At 55.5% G+C, this 22024-nt stretch overlaps 1 protein-coding gene across 1 annotated transcript; it reads right to left on the bottom strand.

Moving 5' to 3' along the window:
• Positions 1–12834: 12834 nt before the first annotated feature.
• LOC309600799 (olfactory receptor 14C36-like) lies at positions 12835–22024 on the bottom strand (the record flags this gene model as incomplete). The annotated part of the gene is made up of 2 exons (XM_082333386.1): positions 21432–22024; positions 12835–13093 (listed from the first exon to the last, which is right to left on the bottom strand). The coding sequence occupies exons 1-2, from the start codon at positions 21968–21970 to the stop codon at positions 12835–12837; spliced, it is 798 nt and encodes a 265-aa protein (XP_082189512.1). The 5' UTR covers positions 21971–22024.

Raw genomic sequence — 22024 nt, 5'->3', positions numbered from 1 at the left:
CCCCAGTGGGACCGAGGGGGTTTGTGCATGGGTGTCCCCAGGACAGGCTCAGGCAGGGGCTCAGAGGCAGCCAGGCACAGCCTCGGCTGTTGTCGGCTCTCCCCTTGTCCCGGTCTCCCCAGGCACTGGGCTCCCACCACAGCTCCCAGCACAGACCTGAGCAGACGACTCCTGCGTCCTCATTGTGCCCGCAGTCGTGCTGCCCCCAGGACCCTGCCGGGCAGTCCCAGAGAGCAGCTTCGGCCCCGGAGCAGTTCACGCTGTCCAGCCATATCTGACCGGAGCCTTCCCCAAACCGAGTGGAGCCAACCGCCTCCACCGCCCCTCCGCAGCCCAGCTGCTGGCAAACGACGGCGGCATCAGACAGGTCCCATTGGTCATCGCAGACAGTCCCCCAGCTGCCCTGGTGGTAGATCTCCACTCTGCCAGCACAGCGCCCGGGCCCGTTCACCAGCCGGACCTGCCGGCTCCCTGCAGCAGGAAGAAACCCCAGCTGCCATCAGGGGCCGGCTGCCCACCCAGCCCAGAGCCTGGGGGGCCTGTGCAGTGCCACTCACCCCGGCAAACGACCCCCACGTCCTCTGCAATCCCTGCTGCCAGCGCGCTCACAGGCAGGGAGGTGTTGCAGAGGGTCAGGTTGGCCTCGTGCCCTGCGCACCGGACCCCTCGCAGCCCCACGGGACCCGTCCCTCTCTGAGGCTTCGGGGGGTTGTAGGCTGTCTCTGCCTCTCCGCACCGCAGCCGCCGGCACACCACGCTGGCCTCCTGCATGTCCCACTGCTCATCCAGGACTCGGCCCCACGTCCCGCGCTGCAAGATCTCCACTCGCCCGTCGCACCGGCTCCCTCCACCCACCAGCCGCAGGGCTGTGGAGCTGCCTGGGCCTGGGGAGAGCAGCCATGCCCCAGCCCTCAGCAGCACCAGACAGCCCACAAACCTGCAGCACCTCTCCAGGCTCTCCAACCCTCACAACCCCCTGCAGCTCACCCGCCTGCCCCCAGCCCTCTGCGGTCAGCTTCAGGAGCAGCTTTCCACAGGCTTGCTTCCCCAGTCCCTGAGCCTTCCTGAGCAAGACCCTCTCTTTGCTCTTGGTGGGGCAGAGCCACCCAACACATCCCTGCTGAGGCAGATGGGGCAGCTCCCGCAGGAGGGAGCAGCAGCCGGCGGTGGCCTGGGGACAGGCAGCCCCAGGACAAGCCTTGCCCCACGTCAGTGCTGGCATTGGCACTGCTGAGCCATGGGCAGGGCACACACACCTCTGCCTCTCTGCATCCCTGGGGATCTGGGCCTGGGAGCCTGTGTCCCTGGCAGGGAGCAGAGCAAGGGGGGCCTTTCCGATCCAACAGGACAAGTTTGGGCCTGATCCCCTGTGTGGGGCAGAGATTCCTGGTGAATCTAGGGTTTCTTTTCTTTCAACAGAAATTCACCCTGCTGCTGCCATGAGGTCCTCTGCTTTGGGTGGCCATGCAACACCCAAGGGACAAATGGAGTTAACACAGCGTTGTCCCAGCACTCACCTGAGCAAATGACAGCAGCATCGTTCTCGTGGGAGCACGGTGAGGCCCCCAGAGCGCTCACTGGGCACTGTCCCAGGTGGGCTTCAGTCCCATCACAGTGGAATGAGTCTCTCCAGACAGGTCCCGTGCCTCTCCCAAAATGCCCTCCTCTGGGAATGGACTCAGCAAACCCGCACTCGAGGTGACGACAGAGAACGTGGGCGTCCAAGAGATCCCAGCGGGAGGCACAGAGGGTGCCCCAGGTCCCCAGAACCTGCACCTCCACCCTCCCCTCACACGCCGTGCTGCCGTTCACCAGCCTGAACCCTGTGTCATCGGGAACAGAGAAAAATGAGAGAGGGTAGACTTGTGCTTTTGCTTCCACTGGAGATGGAGGAGCAGACAAATGGAGGAGAGCCTGCCTTTCTCCTCCTTCTGCATGATTTTAAAGCTGGAGGCAACCACATCACCCTTTCTGTCCTCACACCCAGCACAGCATGGCACTGTCCCGGCCCTGCTCCCCTTGGCCCCAGCACACCCCCAGATATGGAACACCCCACCCTCAGTCCTTACGTGTACAGGTGACACCAGCGGCGTTCGTGTGGGTGCAGGGCCGGTCTCTGCGGGATCCCCTGGGGCAGAACATGAGGAAGGATTCATTCCCCACACACTGCAGCTCTCTGTCCCACATGGCACCAACACCTTCTCCAAAGTGAGCTGCCCTGGGCACAGACAGGGCTGCGCCACACTGCAACTCCCCGCAGACCACGTCGGCAGCTTTGGGACCAAAGTCTGAGTCACAGACAGTTTTCCACTGGTCCCCATCGTGGATCTCCACGCGTCCTGAGCAGGGGCTCTCCCCTCCGACCAGCCGGACAAATCCTGGAGCAATCAAAGTCCCCGGAGAGTTCCCAGAGCCCTCTGGCTGTTACATGCCCACGTCCCACCTGGGCTGCAAGGTGGCCACAGGCACAGAGCCCCACGGCCCTCCCAGCAGCTCCTAGGGGCTGCTGATGGCACAAACACACCAGGGACACCCTGCCGCTCCTCAGCCATCAGCACAGCACTTGTGGCCTTGCTTCTTCCCCAAACCCCCAGCCGTAGGCACTGCTCGGACCAACTGCTGCCATTTTGGAGACCCTGGGCTTCCTGGCAGCACTGCGAGCACTTGGGGCCCAGGGAGACTGGCCAAGGCACTGTTGGCTGCTGCAGCCTGCTCTGCCCACTGAGCTCAGGGCCTGGCTGAGGAACCCTTGGAATTCCCAGTAACACACCCTTCTCTCAGGGCGGTCTCAGGCTGTTGGGGCACTGCTGTTAGATGGGCCATTTCACGGCGTACAGCTATGGCACAGCTCTATGTACAGTCAGTGTCTGTGCCAGCCCCCCACTCTGGCACCTGCTGAGGGACGGGGTCCTCAGCCAGGGCCAGAGTGCACTGCCAGGCACGCACATCCCCATCAACGGCCAGGCAGAGGGCAGGAGAGCGGGCAGAGGGGCAGCCCTGGGCTGACACGAGCTCCTGGTGCAAGGACAGGCACCGAGGATAGTGCAAGTGCTGGCAAAGCCCCTGTGGCACAGGGCAGCCGGGGCTGGGGCAGGCAGGAGAGGCTGGGCAGCGGGTCACCACTGACAGCACGGGGCCATGTCCACGTGGGCTGGCTCTCATGGGGTGACCCTGGGAGAGGAATGGGGTGCCATGTGCCCCCCTGCTCCTCTGCTCAAGGCCAGCGCTTTCCCCCTCTGAGCAGCCCCTTTGCTTAGGCCGAGGGACTCATGCCTGCCAGGAGGCACAACCCAAAAGTCCCTGACCACTCTGTGCCCTTCCCCGGGGCTGTGGGTGGCCACATGAGCCACTCTCGGTGCCTCTGGCATGGGGGGACCTGGCCCCTGGCAATGCCAGACAGGTCCTGGCTGAATGGGAGGAGAAAGATGGGCACCAACAGACACCAAGGGGCAGGGAGGGGGTTTCACCTTAGCCCCAGGCACCAATGGAGGGTAGGCTGAGCCCCCTCAGGGACCAGGAAGGGTGTGCGCACCCAGGGTGGGCTCTCACAGGGCTTTCCTCAGGCACTGGCAAATGCAGCAACATATGTGCCAACTCAGCAGTGCAACCACCCACACTGGGCCCTGATCTGGTGTCTGCTCATTTCTTCCTGAGGGCACAGCCAGTTCCCTCCCCTCATCCTGGCCACAAATGTAGGGAACAGGAATGGCCCCTTACCTGAACACGTCACTCCAGCATCCCAACTGTGATAACAGTTGTTTTGACCCCATCCACTGTGTCTGCAGTCAGACAGGGCAGACTCAGAGCCATGACAGCCAACTTCAGACATCCAAATGTGGCCAGATCCTTGCCCAAAGTGTGCGTAGTCATGAGCTTTGACAGCAGACCCACAGCCCAGCTGCTTGCAAACCACTGCAGCATCGTTCATGTCCCAGGAGATATCACACACGGTCCCCCACTGGCCCTGGTGTTTCACCTCCACTCTCCCAGCACAGCGCCCACCACCAGCCTCCAGCCTCACCTCCGCAGCCCCTTCAAACACCAAAACACGGGACCGGTCAGGAGAGGGCCGAGCCCCAGGCTGCAGCTCTGGGAGTCGAGTCACAGCACCAGGCTGGGAGCCCTCCCCTCTCTGAGCTGTCCCTGGGGAAGTGTGGGGGTCCCTCCTCTCCCCACGGGCTGTGCAGGATGGGGGGGCCAACTCCAGCCCTGCTGGGTCATTCGCTGCCCCACAGCCCTTGGCACCTCCTCTCACTCCAACAGCCCCCTGCCCATGCCCACCCACACACCGTGCCCCCAGGCCCTGCACAGGGCACCGTCTCCTCCCCAGCCAAGCACACCCTGGAAAGCCCCATGCCCCCAGGCCCGCAGCTTCCCCTGCCCACCACCTGCCCTGCCACCACCCAAACCCACACCACCCCCAGGGCTTCCCATGTCCTCAGGGAGCACCGAGATGATCCCACGGATCCCCCCAACCCATATCGTCTCCTTGCCCCAGGCATCAGCCCGACTCTTGTGCTTGACCGAGGCCCCCAGGAAGGAAACTTCTCTGCCACCCGTGGGTGCAAACAGCCCGGGCCCCTTCTCTCTGTGGGGCACAAACTGCCTTCCTGGGGTCGGGGTTCCCCTGCACCCTGGGGCAGTGAGCAGCACACAAAACCTCCAGGGCACCCTGGAGATTGGTTGTGTCCTGGGGATGGCTCAGTGCTGCCATCACCACCTGGGCCACTGCCAGCCCAGGTCCAAAAAGGGTTACCCATGATAGGGCTGTCTATAAATGCAGGCAGGCATGGGCTGCCTTAAACACAGAGAGGCACAGGGAAAGGCACAAGGTCCATGGACCTGAGCACCTTCTGACCCTTGTCTCAGCGGAGCCTGGAAAGAAACCCTATTCCTAAAGGGATCCCGATGACCCCGCTGGTACCCACTGGCCCTGGGCTGTGAGACAAGGGAACCGGCACTTACCCCTGCACAGCTGCACCCAGAGCAGCAGCCACAGCACCCAGGGGGACAGGAGTGCCTCCATCCCCATCCTGAGCCTCCTGCCCGGCTGGCACAACCCTGCTGCGCCCCACTCCCTGCCACGGCTCCTGGGGACTCACGGGGACAACGACGATGGGAGGGTAATATATCTCTGCAGATGCCGACCCAGCTGCAGGAGGAGCCAATCAAAGCAGCAGCAGCACCTTTTGAGACGTTGTCGGGAGCTATCTCCCCTCCGACACAGCCCAGCCCTCCAATGAACTTCGCGAGCGCCGTTCATGACCATATATGAGGGACATATGTGTCCTGCTGCGGGTGTCACGGTCGCTACGTAAGGGAATCATCATGGGAGAAGCTGAGTGTGGAGGGGAAATGAGTCCGTCACCCCTTGCACACTACTGTGGGGACTGGGAGCACTGAGCATCTTCTACGCTGGGCACATCCAAGAACCCAAGGTGTGAGTGTCCAGCCACCACTGAGCTGTGGAACCACGGAGCTGGGACTGCACCGGGGTCTGTGTCAGGATGGGAAGGAAACAGCCCCTGCCCCTGCTACAGACCCCACTGTGCTGGGAGCAGCAGCTGGGCAAGGGCCTTGGGCAGGGGAAGAGCTCCATCCCAGGAGGGCTGGCTCGCCCATCCCTCCCTGCACAGCCCCACCCTGGGTCCCTCGCAGGAGCCCGAGCTGGGCCATGGCCTTGCCCTGGCAGCAGACCTGCAGCCCAGAGGCTCCGTCAGGCCCCTGACTCTCAGCCTGTCCCTGAGGGGCCGTTCTTCCCCACAGGCGCATCGGGAGCTGGAGCCTGCAGGTGCACAAACCACAGCCCCCGTGGCCTCGCAGCGCTCCCCGCGCTCCCCGCGCAGCGCAGCGCCCGGGCAGGAAGTCTGTGGTTTCCTCCTGGCACCGTGCCCAGGCACATCCCTGCGGTGCCCCCGAGCCACCCCCACCCCGACTGCTCCAGCCAGCGCTGCAGGGGCTGCTCCTTCGGCCTCGCAGACACGGGGCCGGGCAGCTCCCGGCCCCCGGCATGCCCCGCTGATACACACGGCCGCTCTGCACCGAGCCCCACGGCCACACGGTGCCATCAGTGACGGGACCTCAGACTCTCCTCCTGCCACAGCTGCGTGCTTCTGAGTTATAGTGACGGTGACCTCACACCCTCCTACAGCCACCACTGGGTGCTCAGCAGTTATAGTGATGGTGACCACACACCCTCCTACAGCCACCACTGGGTGCTCAGCAGTTATAGTGACGGTGACCTCACACCCTCCTGCTGCCATCGCTCTCTGCTCAAGAGTTACTCTGTCACACGGGGGTGGGTGCTGTGCACGGGCTTCTGCTGATGATGTTTCTTCCAAAAAGCCATGTTTGGGTGGGGTCCAAATACTACTTTGATGACATCAGAAGTACCCACACAAGCCATATGTCTGCTCTTGGCCTATAAGCTGATCCCGTACTCGTGAAATCACAAGCTCGTACACAAGCCATGTGCATGCTCCTGGCCTATCCGTCACTCAGCCACAGGTGAGGTCATAATACCTAAACCTGCCATGTGCCTGCTTCTGGCCTATCAGGTATTCGGACACCAATGACCCAACACCTACACAAACACCTACACAAGCTATTGTTTTGCTCCTAACCTATCAGCTACTCAGGCACCAGTGACACCACAGCAACCTATACCACCCATGGCCCTGCTCCTGGCCTATCAGCTACCGGGGCAGCAGTGACTTCACAGGCACTTACACAACCCATAGGCCTCTTCCTGGCCCATCAGCTCATCGGTCACAAATGACCTTGCAAACACCTACACAAGACAGGTGCTTATTCCTGGCCTACCAGCTTCTCAGGCACCTGTGACCTCAAAATATCCAGCACAAGACATCTTTCTCCTGGCCTACCAGCTACTCAGGCACCACTGACACCACAAAGACATTCACAAGCCATGTGCCAGCTCCTGGCCTATCATCTGCTCAGGCACCAGTGACCTCACAAGCACTTACCCAATCCATAGGCCTGCTCCTGGCCTACTAGCTCCTCAGGCAGGAGTGACCTCAGAAGCACAGACACAAGCCATGGGCCTGCTCCTGGCCTAGCAGCTACTCAGGCAGCAGAGCCCTCACAACAAGCTGCATATGTCATGGGTAAGCCCCTGGACTGTCGTCTGAGAGCGACCTCACAAGTACGTATCTGCCCATTTGCCATGTACGTCCTGTTGAGTTACTCTGGCTCCAGTGACGTCACAAGCACATACCAACGTATTTGCTATGTACTCGTGTGGTGATATATTATATATATGTCATGATATATATTATATACAATATATATATTATAGCGATCATGTTATACATATTATAATATATTTAATATAATATTATAATTTTCTTATTATATAATTATAATAGTAATTATAATTATATTATATTAATATATTATTATATTATAATAAGAATATTAATTGCATTATATTGTGCTATTATGATATTATAATAGTAGTTATAATATATTTTAATTATATAATATATATTATAATATATTATGATCTCATTAAATATTTTACGTATTATAATGTATATAATATTATATAGTATATATATTATATATATAATATATATAGTGGTGATATATATTCAATATTGTGTGGCAAATGAGTCTGTTATTCCTTGGAGGAGGCCGTAGCCCCTGGGCACGTTCCAGCTTGTCCACACCCCACCACCTTTCAGTCAGCCCTCTGCCCTCCTGAAGCCCCCCCCACCCCAGACCTGTCAGGGCTTCTTCTGCAGCCTGGGAAAGTGGGGGACCCCAACCTGGCCTCTTCCTTTTGTTTCTCTTCACATTTAAACTTTAAGTGCTCACTCCAGTAGCTCTTATTAAAAAAGGTTTTATCCATTTTTTACCTATGTTTTTAAGGCTATATATATTTACTTTCTATAGCTTTATCAATGTTTATGTCTACATAAAAATCTATACTTAAATACATGTACAGAAGTATATATTTAAAAATACTGTACCTATTTAGAAATAAAGAAAAGATGTATTTATACGTATTTCTACACTTACTTATAAATATATATTATATAAATGTATATATCTTTATATCTGAGCACTTCCTGGACCAAAGGAGGTGGGCAGCCAATCACAGGGCTGCCTGAGAACATGTGGCTATGAAGGTGTCATGAAATGGCTGTCAGCCAATCACAATGCAGGATGAAAAGACGTGGGGAATGAGGCTGTCAGAAGTGGCGGCCTCCCCATAGGAAATGACAGGGGGCTTCCTTTGGGACGTGCCCCTGGGGACACTGGGACGGGTGGCCGGTCCTGCCAGCCAATCACAGGGGCTGCCTGAGAACACACGGCTGTGACAGTGTCGAGACATGGCCATTAGCCAATCACAGAGCACTATGACCTTTAACAAAAGGGCAGCTCACTGCCATGGAATGGCGGCACCCTGTCCCAAAATGGCGGCCAACCCCAAATGGCGGCCCCTGTGGATGCAGGGGAAGGGCCTTCCGGGTCTGATGTATCTCTGGGCCAAGCGGCAGGGGTGGCCGGTCCTGCCAGCCAATCCCAGCGGAGCACATGGCCGGCAGAGGAGAGCAACTTCCGGGGCACAGGGCCCCTGCGGGTGCTGGGAGGGGGCGGGGCTTCCAGCGGAAGCGGGTGGGCGGGGCCCCTGTCCCGTCGTGCCTCCCGCAGCAGCGGTGCCCCTGCTCTGGCGTGTTCCAGGGCAGGGATCCCAACAGGCACCGGGAAGGCCCGTGGGGAGGTGAAAATGCTTCTTGGGAGCCGTGGGCAGAGAAGGGCTCACGGTGGGGTCAGAGCTCCCGGCTTTGTGCCGGACGTAAGACCTTTCCCCGCCTCCCAGGGCTTCAAGGCTGCGCCACCTTCCTCAGCAAAATAATTACAGAAACACCTCCAACAACAAAAAATCCCCCCTTAAACTGCAAAACACCCTAGGAAAAGAGGATGAGGAGAGAGGTAAAGATTTAAGGAATAAAACCCTCAGAGTTCCTGCATCTGGTCAATGTGACGGATACACTTGACTCCGAGTCACACTTTGGTTCAGGCTGAGGCAGGAGCAACAGCCCTCACGTCCTTGGGGTGAACGTGTGAGCTAGAAAGCCCCGGGCTGACGTACAAGGGATTTCAAAAGGTGGTTTCGAAAGCCAAAAATACAAGATGCCAGACCTTTAATGAAGACGTCTTGTCTATAATATTTACTAGCAGCCAACTATTTCACCCTATAAATATTACAATCAAAATGGGCCCAATGTGAGCTCTCCCTGAATGGCAGCTGGACGGCAGGCCAGGTGACTCTCCCCTCGAGCGGGGACGCCTCTCAGGGTTTGAGATCCCTTTCCTGAGACTGAGAGATCCTTCCTTAGCCAGTATGGAGAGATTCATAGAATCATGGAATTGTTAAGGTTGGAAAAGACCATTAAGATCATCGAGTCCAACTGTTAACCTATCCCTCCCAAGTCCACCACTAAACCATGTCCTCGAGCACCACGTCTACCCGTCTTTTAAATACCTCCAGGGATGGAGACTCAACCACTTCCCTGGGCAGCCTGTTCCAATGCCTGACTTCCCTTTCAGTGAAGAAGTTTTTCCTAATATCCAACCTAAACCTCCCCTGGCACAGCTTGAGGCCATTTCCTCTTGTCCTATTGCTTGTTACTGGGGAGAAGAGACCAACCCTCCCTGGCTGCAGCCTCCTTTCAGGCAGGTGTAGAGGCAACAAGGTCTCCCCTCAGCCTCCTTTTCTCCAAACTAAACAACCCCAGCTCCCTCAGCCGCTCCCCACCAGACTTGTTGTCTAGACCCTTCACCAACTTTGTTGCCCTTCTTTGGACACGCTCCAGCACCTCAGTGTCCTTCTTGGAGTGAGGGGCCCAAAACTGAACACAGTACTCGAGGGGCAGCCTCACCAGTGCTGAGTACAGGGGCACCATCACCTCCATGGTCCTGCTGGCCACACCATTCCTGATACAAGCCAGGATGCCATTGGCCCTCTTGGCCACCTGAGCACCCTGATGGCTCATGTTCAGGCGGCTGTCAACCAACAGCCCCAGGTCCTTTTCTGCCAGGCAGCTCTGCAGCCCCTCCTCCCCAAGCCTGTAGCGTTGCATAGGGATGGTGTGACCCAAGTGCAGGACCCGGCCCTGAGCCTTGCTGAACCCCATACAGTTGGCCTGGGCCCATCGTTCCAGTCTGGCCAGGCTCCTCTGTAGGGCCTTCCTGCCCTCCAGCAGATCAACACTCCCACCCAACTTGGTGTCATCTGCAGACTTACTGAGGGTGCACTCAACCCCCTCATCCAGATCATCAAGGAAGATATTGAACAGGACCAAGTCCCAACACTGAGCCCTGGGGAACACCACTGGTGACCGGCCGCCAACTGGATTTGACTCCATTCACCACCACTCTCTGGGCTCAGCCGTCCAGCCAGTTTTTAACCCAGCGCAGAGTGCACTTATCCAAGCCGTGAGCAGCCAGCTTCTCCAGGACAATGCTGTGGGAGACAGTGTCAAAAGCCTTACTAAAATCCATGTAGACAACATCCACAGCCTTCCCCTCATCCACTAAGTGGGTCACCTTGTCATAGAAGGAGATCAGGTTGCTCAAGCAGGATCTTCCCTTCATGAACCCATGCTGACTGGGCCTGATCCCCTGGTTGTCCCATACCTGCTGTGTGATGGCACTCAGGATGATCTGCTCCATGACCTTCCCTGGCACCAAGGTCAGGCTGACAGGCCTGTAGTTCCCCGGATCCTTCTTCCGACCCTTCTTGTAGATGGGTGTCACATTTGCTAACTGCCAGTCATCTGGGATCTCCCCGGTTGACCAGGACTGCTGAAAAATGATGGAAAGTAATTCCTCACCTGTGACAGCATCCTTGGTAAGTGACTGAGAGCATGTTGAATTAATACTATGAAACAGTACTAATCCATGTAGCTACTCAGATGTTATAAACATTGTATTCTGTTAGACATGAACTGTTGATCAAGTCTGAGACTGACTGAATCCAGCCGCACCAAGGCTCCAAAAAGGAGTTTAGAAAGCAAGGGGGTCCACTCTGAACCTCGTGACTCAAAAGGAGGCTTCTCCTTACTCTTTGTGTCTCCGATCTCTGTCTGAATGATTCTCACTCAATTCCAACTCAATTTTCCTTTCTATGTTTCTTCCATGCAGTAATTAACAAGGTGAACCATGCCATCAAACTTATTGAACCTTGGTAAACCACTCATAACTTTGTTAAATTCCGTCCAACTTATTGAACTTTTTCAAATTATTATTTTACCTCAGTATAACCTATTGCTGCTTCTCTCTTTTGAGTGGGGTGCATTCCACTCTTCTGCGACACCATGGAAGGCTAAGGTCCTTCTTTTCCGCTCTCTCCTAGTAGGACACCTCTGAGGAAGAACCTTTTTCTTCTTTGTTCATTGCTTAAAGAAATGCTGAATGAAGTTCAGAGAGGTGAAACATGGAGGTGTGCACTTCTGGGTGTGTTACTAATCCCTAAATGTGCTCTGCGCCTTCTGAAAGGTGAGAAGGACCTTCTTCTGGCTGGCTCCCACAGCAAAGGGTTTCTCTTCCCATCTCTCCCCTGCACACACATGGTGTCCTGCTCTTCTCCCAGGACATCCCATCTCTCCACAGAGCCTTTCCTCAAGGTGGGCACATCTGTGCTGGCCTGGCCGGCCATTTCTGCACCCCTTTCCCATGCTCTCCACAGCCCCTGAGCTGGTGGTGCTGCTCTGCAGAGCAAGTGGGCTGTGGGACCTGGGGTCACAGGGGGACTCCACAGGGCTGTGCTGGTCAGGCTGGGAGGCAGACCCAGCTCAGGGACATCGCTGCCACTGCCTGCCTCCCACAGAAGCTCTTCTGTGGCCACGGAGGGTGCTCAGAGGTACCCTGCCTTATTGCCAACACTGCAAGATGTGTCTGCATGCTGCACTGGATCCAGTCTACAAAAGTGCACTGACGGTAAAATGAATCGCTCACCAGGCTCCTTTCCCTGTGCCTGCTGCATCCCCTGGGGTTGCAGAGCCCTCGCTTGGCGGTTCACACCCAGATTTAGCACTTTATCTCTGGGTCCCTCCACCTTGCACAGACCTGTGCTCAGTGGGCTCCACTCACTGCTGGCCTCCTGGCACACGCTGTCCCTGCAGATCCCCTGTGCTCTGCTGGCAGCTCCTGATCCCTTCCAGAAAAGCACCCATCTGCCATCAGCCCTATCACATGCTGTAGAGCCCCAGGCAGGTTAATTGGAGACCCTTCCCCATCTGTGTGGGTGCTGTCCCCCTACCAGTAACACCTGAGACATTGCTCAGTCCCTGGAAGACCATACTGGGACCCATCCCACTGAGCCCAGGGAGAAACAAGCAAAGCAACAGTCCTCTGGAGACTCTGTTCCTTGGGCACGTTCTTGAGAAGAACTTTGGAAAAAGACCTCAGCCTTCAGGCACTGCCCTGAGGAGATCCCCTTTCCTGATGGAAATGGTGCTAGAGAGGCCAGCTCTGTCACAGATCTGCTGTGCAGGGACTCTGGACGCAGGAGCTGCCTCTGCAGCTCCAGAGAAGGTCTTGGAGGAAAAATCTCAGACAAAAAAAGTCCCTGCAGGGTCCTTCTTAATGTTTAAATGCACAGAGGGTGTGGAAATTCATTTATGCTGTCTCTGGGTCAAACCAGACAGGTACAGAATTAATTTGAAATGGTATGAGTAATGAAAATTCCTTATGGACAACATTATCAGAAGTGAAAAAAAAACAAAATAAAAAAAAAAAAAAAACAACCAGTAACATCAACAACTACAAAACATATAAAAGACAAGTTGGGCCTGTAATGAGTTATGTTACGAGTGATATGTAGAAAAAGATGGGCAGTATATTGCTTCTAAAAAACCATCTAGTCATCAGTTTCCGCACTGCATCCTTGAGCTCCCAGTTCCTCATGCTGTAGATGAGGGGGTTCACTGCTGGAGGCACCACTGAGTACAGAACTGCCACCACCAGATCCAGCGATGGGGAGGACATGGAGGAGGGCTTCAGGTAGGCAAACATGCCAGTGCTGATAAACAGGGAGACCACGGCCAGGTGAGGGAGGCACGTGGAAAAGGCTTTGTGGTGTCCCTGCTCAGAGGGCATCCCTTAATGGAAATGTTCAATATCTGAACTCATGACTCCTAAGCCTCTGGGCTGCAGAAGAGAGGCTTAGCATGTCTTGATGATAATTTTCTTTGTGTCTTTTATTTTCCACCATCACATCTGGCGAGTACTATTTGTAGGGGTAGAAATCCTCATTTTTATGACTGAAAGTGTGGAGTCTTGAGACAAGACAGGCCAAAGGGCTCAGCTCTCTGTGGCTCAGGGCAGAGTCAGGGGAGCTGCAGTGTCCATCAGTCTTGTTCCCAGCTGCTCTCTGCTTTCACTTCTGCTACCTCGAGGATGACTGCAAACACGTTACTCTTGAAAAAAAGAAAAGTAACTGGACTTTGATGAAAGCAGGGGAGTCCTGTTTCAACAGGCAGATCTGCGAACTCTTCTTTTTCCAGCACAGAGGTGGAGTTGTGATGGAGAGGGCAGGACACGACCCCTCCCAGAGAGAAGCAAAGGAATCTGAGAGGAGACTGGCGACCCACAAGGGATGGCTCAGCCCTCCCTGGGATCCTACAGGAGAGCCGTGCCTTTCTGGGGGGCAGCACGCAAGCCCAGCAGGACGGGCAAAACAGACAGTTGGGTGTCCTGAGGATGGGGTGTCTTAAATGGAGAGTCAGCTCATTGCCCAGCAGACAAGGCCCAGCAGACATCTCCAGTGAAGGCCCAAAAGAGAGCTGCCTGAACGCAGCCTCTCCCAGTCCTTCTTTGCAGTTGCCTCCCACTCCCTGCCCATGTCTCTGCTGGTGGGAGCTGGAGTTGCCAGGAGCTGTTTCTCTTTCCCCAGGTCTCCTCCCTGTCCCTGCTCACAGATCCCATCCCACGCGCTGTGCACTCAGCTCTGCCCTACAGACACCTCCTGGCAGCAAGGCACTGCCCAGGGGGATCTTCCTGCTGGCAAGTCTTAAAGAGAATATCAGGATAACCCTGAGGAGACCACAAAGCTGATGTTAATGCTTTCTGTAGGCTGAGATGTGCGAAGTGACTTCATCAGGTTCCTTGAAAAGCCTATTCATCACTCACTGTAATGCTGTAGGAGTCTCTGTCTCTTGTGCAAACCTGACAGCTCCATCACCATTTCCACCTACCATCACAGCTGGGAAGTGAAAGCACCGACCCTGGCAAGCGCCTTTCCTCCCAGGTAGCCCCTGCCTTGATGTTCTTCTTGAAGAGTGCCCTGTGAAATGTCCCAGGGGTGATCTGGAGCTGTGAGCAGCCCTCACCCATGCAGCACCCTCTCGACAGCAGAGTGACCCTGCCCTGCCCCACCGGGGGTTGCTCCTTCCACGCAGAGCTGCTCCCCGCAGTGCCATGGGGAGCTCCCCGGGCAGGCTGAGTGCTGACCCTGGCAGGGGGCAGAGTCCCTGCCCCAGCACACAGCCCCCTGGGGTGCGGGGACCCTGCTCGGAAGGACAGCCCTGGGCACCTCCACCTGCACACTGTGGCTTCACAGCGATGCAAAATTGCCTAAGAAGAGCCCCCTCCTTACAGATGCCACAAGCTGTGGGCTGTGCCAGCTTGAGGAGATGCCTCCAGGAACTACAGCTGCATCGCCCTGCACCCAGAGACTGACCGTGTCCAGGGCTGCAAAGATTTCTCCTCTTTTGAGCTCTCAGTCATCCTCCCAGTCCTGACCGCCTTTAAGCTCTTAGTCTGCCTTGCTCATCTCCCTGAGAGACCCTGGGAGGGCCCTTCGCCCTGCTGCGCTTTGCAGAGGAGCTGCTCCCGGGCAGAGCTGTCTCTCTGCAGCGCAGCCCGGGTGCCAGGAGCTCCTTCCATCCCAGCAGCCTGGACCAGCTCAGCAGCAGAGGACCAGCCCAAGGCATTTTAATGCATCATAGAGTCATAGAATCATTAAGGTTGGAAAAGACCTTTAAGATTATCAAGTCCAACCATTAACCCAGCACTGCCAAGGTCGCCACTAAACCATGTCCCTAACCACCACATCTCCCCATCTTTTAAATGCCTCCAAGGATGGAGACTCAATCACTTCCCTGGGCAGCCTGTTCCAATGCCTGACTACCCTTTCAGTGAAGAAATTTTTCCTAATATCCAACCTAAACCTCCCCTGGTGCAACTTGAGGCCATTTCCTCTCGTCCTATCACTTGTTACCTGGGAGAAGAGACCAACCACCACCTGGCTCCAGCCCCCTTTCAGGTAGCTGTAGAGAGCGATAAGGTCTCCCCTCAGCCTCCTCTTCTCCAAACTAAACCACCCCAGCTCCCTCAGCTGCTCCTCACCAGACTTGTTCTCTAGACCCTTCACCAGCTTCGTTGCCCTTCTTTGGACACACTCCAGCACCTCGATGTCCTTCTTGGAGTGAGGGGCCCAACACTGAACACAGGATTTGAGGTGTGGCCTCACCAATGCCGAGTACAAGGGGACGATCACTGCCCTGGTCGTGCTGGCCACACTATTCCTGATGCAAGCCAGAATGCTATTGGCCTTCTTGGCCACCTGGGCACACTGCTGGTCATATTCAGCTGGCTGTCGACCAGCACCCCCAGGTCCTTTCCTGCCAGGCAGCTCTCCAGCCACTCTTCCCCACACCTGTAGCGTTGCACACGGTTGTTGTGACCCAAGTGCAGGACCTGTCACTGAGCCTTGTTGAACCTCACACAGTTGGCCCCAGCCCATTGATCCAGCCTGGCCAGGTCCCTCTGTAGGGCCTTCCTACCCTCCATCACATCAACACTCCCGCCCAACTTGGTGTCATCTGCAAACTTACTGAGGCTGCACTCAATCCCCTCGTCCAGGTTGTTGATAAAGATACTAAACAGAACCGGCCCTGATACTGAGCCCTGGGGAACACCACTGGTGACTGGCCACCAACTGGATTTAACTCCATTCACCACCACTCTCTGGGCCTGGCCATCCCGCCAGTTTTTTACCTAGTGAAGTGTACGCCCATCCAGGCCATAAGCATCCAGTTTCTCCAGGGGAATTCTGTGGGAAATGGTGTCAAAGGCTTTACAAAAGTCCAAGTAGACAACATCCACAGCCTTTTTCTCCTCCACTAAGCGGGTCCCCTTGTCATAGAAGGAGATCAGGTCAGGCAAGCAGGACCTGCCTTTCATAAACCCACGCTGACTGGGCCTGATCCCCTGGTTGTCCCATACGCGCTGCGTGATGGCACTCAGGACGATCTGCTCCATAACCTTCCCCGGCACCGAGGTCAAGCTGACAGGCCTGTAGGCCCCGGATCCTCCTTCTGGCCTTTCATGTAGACAGGCATCACATTTGCTAACCTCCAGTCAGCTGGGACCTCCCCCGTTAGCCAGGACTGCTGATAGATGATGGAGAGTGGCTTGGTGAGCAGCTCCGCCAGCTCCCTCAGTACCCTTAGGTGGATCCCATCTGGCCCCACAGACTTGTGCGTGTCTGAGTGGTGTAGCAGGTGGCTAACCATTGCCCCTTCGATTATGGGGGCTTCATTCTGCTCCCCATCCCTGTCTTTCAGCTGAGGGGGCTGGGTACCCTGAGAACAACTGGTCTGACTATTAAAGACTGAGGCAAAGAAGGCATTAAGTACCTCAGCCTTTCCCTCATCCTTTGTCTCTGTGTTTCCCCCTGCATCCATTAAAGGATGGAGATTGTCCTTAGCCCTCCTTTTGTTGTTAATGTATTTGTGGAAACATATTTTTAATTATCTTTTACAGCAGAAGCCAGATCAAGCTCCAGTTGGCCTTTGGCCCTCCTAATTTCCTCCCTGCATAACCTGTTTATCTTCCTCCTGGGCAACTTGCTCCCTTTTCCACCTCTGTGCAATGCCTTCTGGTGTTTCAACTCTTCAGCCAGAATATCCCTGTTCATCCACACCAGCCTCCAGCTAGGCCCTGCTCTACTCCCAGAATATCAGACTGATGTGTTACTGGGCTTTCATGTTGTTTTCCCCAGAGATCCAAGGGGGCTCCATGTAACTTGGCTCTCCAGGATCCTGCCAAGCAGGTCTTGAACAAGCTGAAATCTGCTCTCCTGCAGTCCGAGGCTGCAATTCTGCTGTTTGTCTTTTTTCTCTGCCGTCGTCACTGCAGCCATGGCTGCCCTCAGCATTGACATCCTCATCCACTTCTGCCTTGTTTGCAAGTAAGAGAGTCCAGCCCTAGTCAGTCATCAACTGCCTGTGTCAAAAAAGAGAGGGGCAAGGCAGGTGAAAGGGACCTGTCTCTGTGCTGCCTCTGAGGACACCTCTGTTAGAGCCATCTGACCAGCTGAAGCAGGCAGGAGGGCAGGCCATGCTCACGGACACCTTGCTCGGCCCTATCTCCTCTGGAGCAGACCTGTCAGGAAGCCGCATGTGGCTCCTTGCCTAGGCCTCCTTTGAGTCCCATGTTCTGCCCCTGATGCCCGGACACAACACAGGGATCATCTGCAGGCTTGCTTTGGCCACTCAACCTTCCCAAAAGTTGCACATGATATATTATAACCAACCAGAAGGTTTTTCATAGCGTGCTGCAAAAGAGTTCACAGTGTGTGCACTAAGGTACGGCCTGAGATGGGTGGGTGTGTCAACCACTGCAGAGCTTTCTGGGACAGCACGAGCATACTGCAGAGGTAATTGAACCTTGCTTGGTTTTATCCATGCTGTCAGGAGGTTGCCTTGGGCCAAAGCAGGCTCAGAACCAGACCTGAGAATTCAGCTTGGATGGGGTTCACCTGGAAAGAAGAGCCCAGGAGTGAGCGAATACCCAGGCTGTGTGTGGGCTGATCAGGTTGCTGGACAATGAAGGGAACCAGGTGATTTAAAGTGCTGTGAGCTTAAATTCCACTGGGGAGGGTCAAGACCCCCTGTCAGCTGTAAGAGGAGCCTGAACAAGAACGAGTGGAAAGACACCCAGAGAGCCATTGTCTAAAGCAAGGTGAGACAGATCCCAGGTGGAGTCCGTGTGATATGGGACTGCACCTGAAAGAGAAACTCTTTGCTGTTTATGAACACTAGGAATGCATTTAATAGTTACAGGTGGCATTCAGCTTCCCTGATTCCCACAACCTATGTGTAGGAGCTTCAGGGTCCAGACCATGGCCTCTGAGGTGCTTAAAGTAGGATGCAATGCGCCTCAGGGGCAATGTAGAGCTGTCTGAGGCAGTGCCTCTCAGGCTCCCCTTGCAGTCAGTGGAGTGGAGATGTTCACCTGACTGGTCTTTGCTGGTCACATAAAACACAGGAGGAGTTGTGCCCCATAAACATCTGCTCTCTCATCTGCTGCTAAGTTATCGGACAAGAGATCCTAGGATGATAAGATCATTGAGCTTCAGAGTAGACCTTGGGAGGTCTATAGAAAAACCCTCTGCTCAAAGCAGGGTCAGGTATATGGTCAGACCTGGTTTCTCAGGGCTTGGTCCATCTGGGTCTTGAAAACCTGCAAGGACGGAGGACTTCACAAGCTAGCAGGGTGACCAATGCTTGTTCCAATGCTTGGCTAGCCTCCTGGTGAAAAAGGTGAGGCCCTCCTTGCTGTGAGGTGTGCCTCATCCATCCCTTCTTGTTGGAATCCCTTCTCACAGAGAAAGTGATCCAGCCCCCTGACCATCTTCAGGGCCCACTCCAGCTTGCCAACCGCTTTCCATTCTTGGGGTGCCCAAAACTGGACACAGTGTTCTGGATGTGGTCTAGCAAGTTCCACGTAGAGGGGAGGAGTCCCTCCCCTCCATCTCCTAGCCGTGCTCCTGGTCATACAGCCCAGGGTGCTGCTGGCCTCCCTCGCTGCCAGGGCACACGGCTGCCTCCTGTCCAGCTCCCTGCCCACCAAGACCTTTCCCACAGAGCTGCTCCCCAGCCAGGCAGCCCCCAGCCTGTGCCATTGCAGGGTTAGTCCCCTGCAGGGGCAGAAACCGGCATCTGTCCTTGTGGGATTTCATGAGGTTCCTGTCACTACGTGCTCTCCTCTCCTCCTTGAGCCCTTTCACTGAGCAGAGGCCTGGGCGACCTTCTTAGCAAAGTCTAAGGCAAAGAAGGCGTTGAGTCACTCAGCCCCATCTGTCTGATGTTATGACACGCACCCGCCGCCATCATTCAGCGGCATGTTCCTTGTTCAGCTTTTTACTGCAAACACAGTGACTGAAGCTCTTCATTTTGCTCTTGTTGTTGCCTGCAGCCCCTATCAGCTCCAGCTGAGCTTTGGTTTTCCTAAACACATACGTGCAACGCTTAGGTCATATTTCCTAAATTCCTCCTTCGTAGCCTGTCCCTGCTTCCACCCCCTGATCGTTGTGTTGTGGCTCCCATCTGTGACCCATCCCTGCAGCAGCACAGCCCCACTGCCCAACACTTGCCCCCAGGGCCCCCATCATCAGACACTGCGCAGGACAGGGTGTGTTTGGGCTGGGGAAACGTCCCCCACCAGAGTCCCCATGCCAGACCTCAGTGTGCATCCCCACCAGCCCTCCTTCTTTTGCAGCCCCCCAGTGCTCAGCCTCAGCCAAGCCCCAGCCGTGTCCCACACAAGGGTTTGCAGACAGCCCTGCCCTGGAGTCTGCCAAGGTCTGGGCAAGAAGAGAGGCCTGGCAGGGCTGGCTTTTCCCCTAGCACAGAAATCAAGACCAGCAGGAGGAAGGAGATGGCCACAGAGCAAAAACACCGATAAACTGGGGTGAGTGGCCAGTGCTGGAAATGGCTGATGGGAGAGGCTGGTTGGCTGCTAAATGCCCTGGGGCACTTTCTTGATCTGTCCATGCCACCAAGGGCGCAGACCAGTCTCTTCTCTCTTGCACCTGCATGTCTCAGCTCCCTTCCAAGAGACTGGGCTCTGCAGCACACACCCACTGGAACATATCCTCGCCCTGCATGGTCACACAGCTCAGCTAACATTGGTGTTGTCCTCTCCCAGGCACTTTTGAGCCCAGTCCAACCCCTCCCCACCTCTTTCCATGTCCCCTGCCCACTCCCCAGCCCAGCAGAGCAGCCCAGTGTGGGCTGGCCCCACAGCAGTACCTGCCGCAGGGTGCTGCAGAGCTCTGGGCATTAACCCCCCAGCCCTGGCCTCTCTAAGGGCACAGAAGCTGCTGGGGGGGCAGGGAGGGGTCTCAGCCTCCCCATCAGCCCCAGGGCTGGAGGCTCCCCATGGCATGAGTAAATGGGGGTCAGTGAAACTGCAAGACCCCTGGTCTCAGTTCCAGGAGACCCTCACCACAGACTGCCTTTGCCCTTTCAGCTCCAGCCCCTCTCCCCAGGCCAGAACAAGAGTCTTGGCGCAGCGACAGAGCAGCCTGCCTCGAGTGGGTGCTTGGAGAAAGAGATTTCTCTTTTTCATTGATTCTTCCCTGCAGGCACAGAAATGCTCCCTTGCTCTTCTCTGGAGTCACCCCTGCTCCTCAGAGAGCCTTTCTGCAGGCGAGCGTGTCTGTGCTGGCCTGGACGGCAACTCCTGGGTCCTCTCCATGCTCCCTGTAGGGCTCCAAGCTGGCAGTGCTGCTCTGCGGAGCAAGGGGGCTGTGGTGCACTAACCATACTGGTCAGGGTGGGGAGCAGACCCAGCTGGATGGGGATCGCTTCTGCTGAGCCCTTTTCCATCTTCCCTGATTGCTCAGTAGCCAAGGATGGGGCTGAGCAGGACGATGGGGTCTCTCTAATGGCACAAAAGATGAGGGAGAGCTGCCCTAGATCCAGCCTGTGGGGTTTCCAAGAGGTCCATGGCCGTGGCTCCAGAGAAGCAGCAGCCCTGACTCAAAGGCAGCAGAGAGGGAGTGCCTGCCGAGGCAGCAAGGGCACCTCTGAGGGCCACAGAGCTGCTACTCCATGCAGCATCAGGACTTTTGGCTCCTTTACCCCTTCTGCATGCTGGCACTGTGCCCCCAGCTCCGGAGCAGATTTGAAGAGATGGGAGCTCAGCCAAATTCTTTTCTGCTGTTTTCTTTATTTATGCAAGGAGACTGGTTCTGAAGGCACAATAAGATAGTAGCTCAGAAAAAAAAAAAAAAAGCTGAATGCCAAGAAGTGGGATGAATAACACTATTTGCAATTAATATTACCACAGGTATAAAAAAGAAATATAAAATAAAGAACAGAACAAAAGATAGTCGTGACTTTTCCTGAGGTAACCTGGGAGTTTTATAAGGATGATGGGTACCTTAAGGATGCTGAAATAGTATGTGTTCAAATACTTTCTTCAGGGCATCCTTGATCTCCTTGTTCCTCATGCTGTAGATGATGGGATTCACTGTTGGAGGCACCACTGAGTACACAACAGCCACCACCAGATCCAGGGACTGGAAGGAGATGGAGGGAGGCTTCAGGTAGGCAAAATAAGAGGTGCTGACGAAGAGGGAGACCACGGCCAGGTGAGGGAGGCACGTGGAAAAGGCTTTGTGCCGTCCCTGCTTAGAAGGGATCCTCAGCACGGCCCTGAAAATCTGCACGTAGGACAGGATGATGAAAACAAAACACCCGAAGAGCAAACAGGCACTAACTGCAAGAAGAACCCTGACATAGAAGTGTGAGCAGGAGAGCTTGAGGATTTGCGGGATTTCACAGAAGAACTGGTCCACAGCATTGCCTTGGCAGAGTGGTAGTGAAAATGTATTGGCAGTGTGCAGCACAGCATTGAGAAACCCACTGCCCCAGGCAGCTGCTGCCATGTGGACACAAGCTCTGCTGCCCAGGAGGGTCCCGTAGTGCAGGGGTTTGCAGATGGCAACATAGCGGTCGTAGGCCATGACAGTGAGAAGAAAATACTCTGTTACGATCAGGAAGGGAAGCAGAAATATCTGCACAACACATCCTGCATAGGAGATGGCCCTGGTGTCCCACAGGGAATTAGACATTGAATTGGGGACAGTGGTGGAGATGAAGCCCAGGTCGAGGAGGGAGAGGTTGAGGAGGAAGAAGTACATGGGGGTGCGGAGGAGGTGGTCGCAGGCTACGGCGGTGATGATGAGGCCGTTGCC

Source organism: Platalea leucorodia, assembly GCF_965183815.1.
Source record: "Platalea leucorodia genome assembly, chromosome: 25".
Taxonomy (NCBI): Eukaryota; Metazoa; Chordata; class Aves; order Pelecaniformes; family Threskiornithidae; genus Platalea; species Platalea leucorodia.
This window is presented reverse-complemented; position numbering and strand designations above follow the sequence as displayed.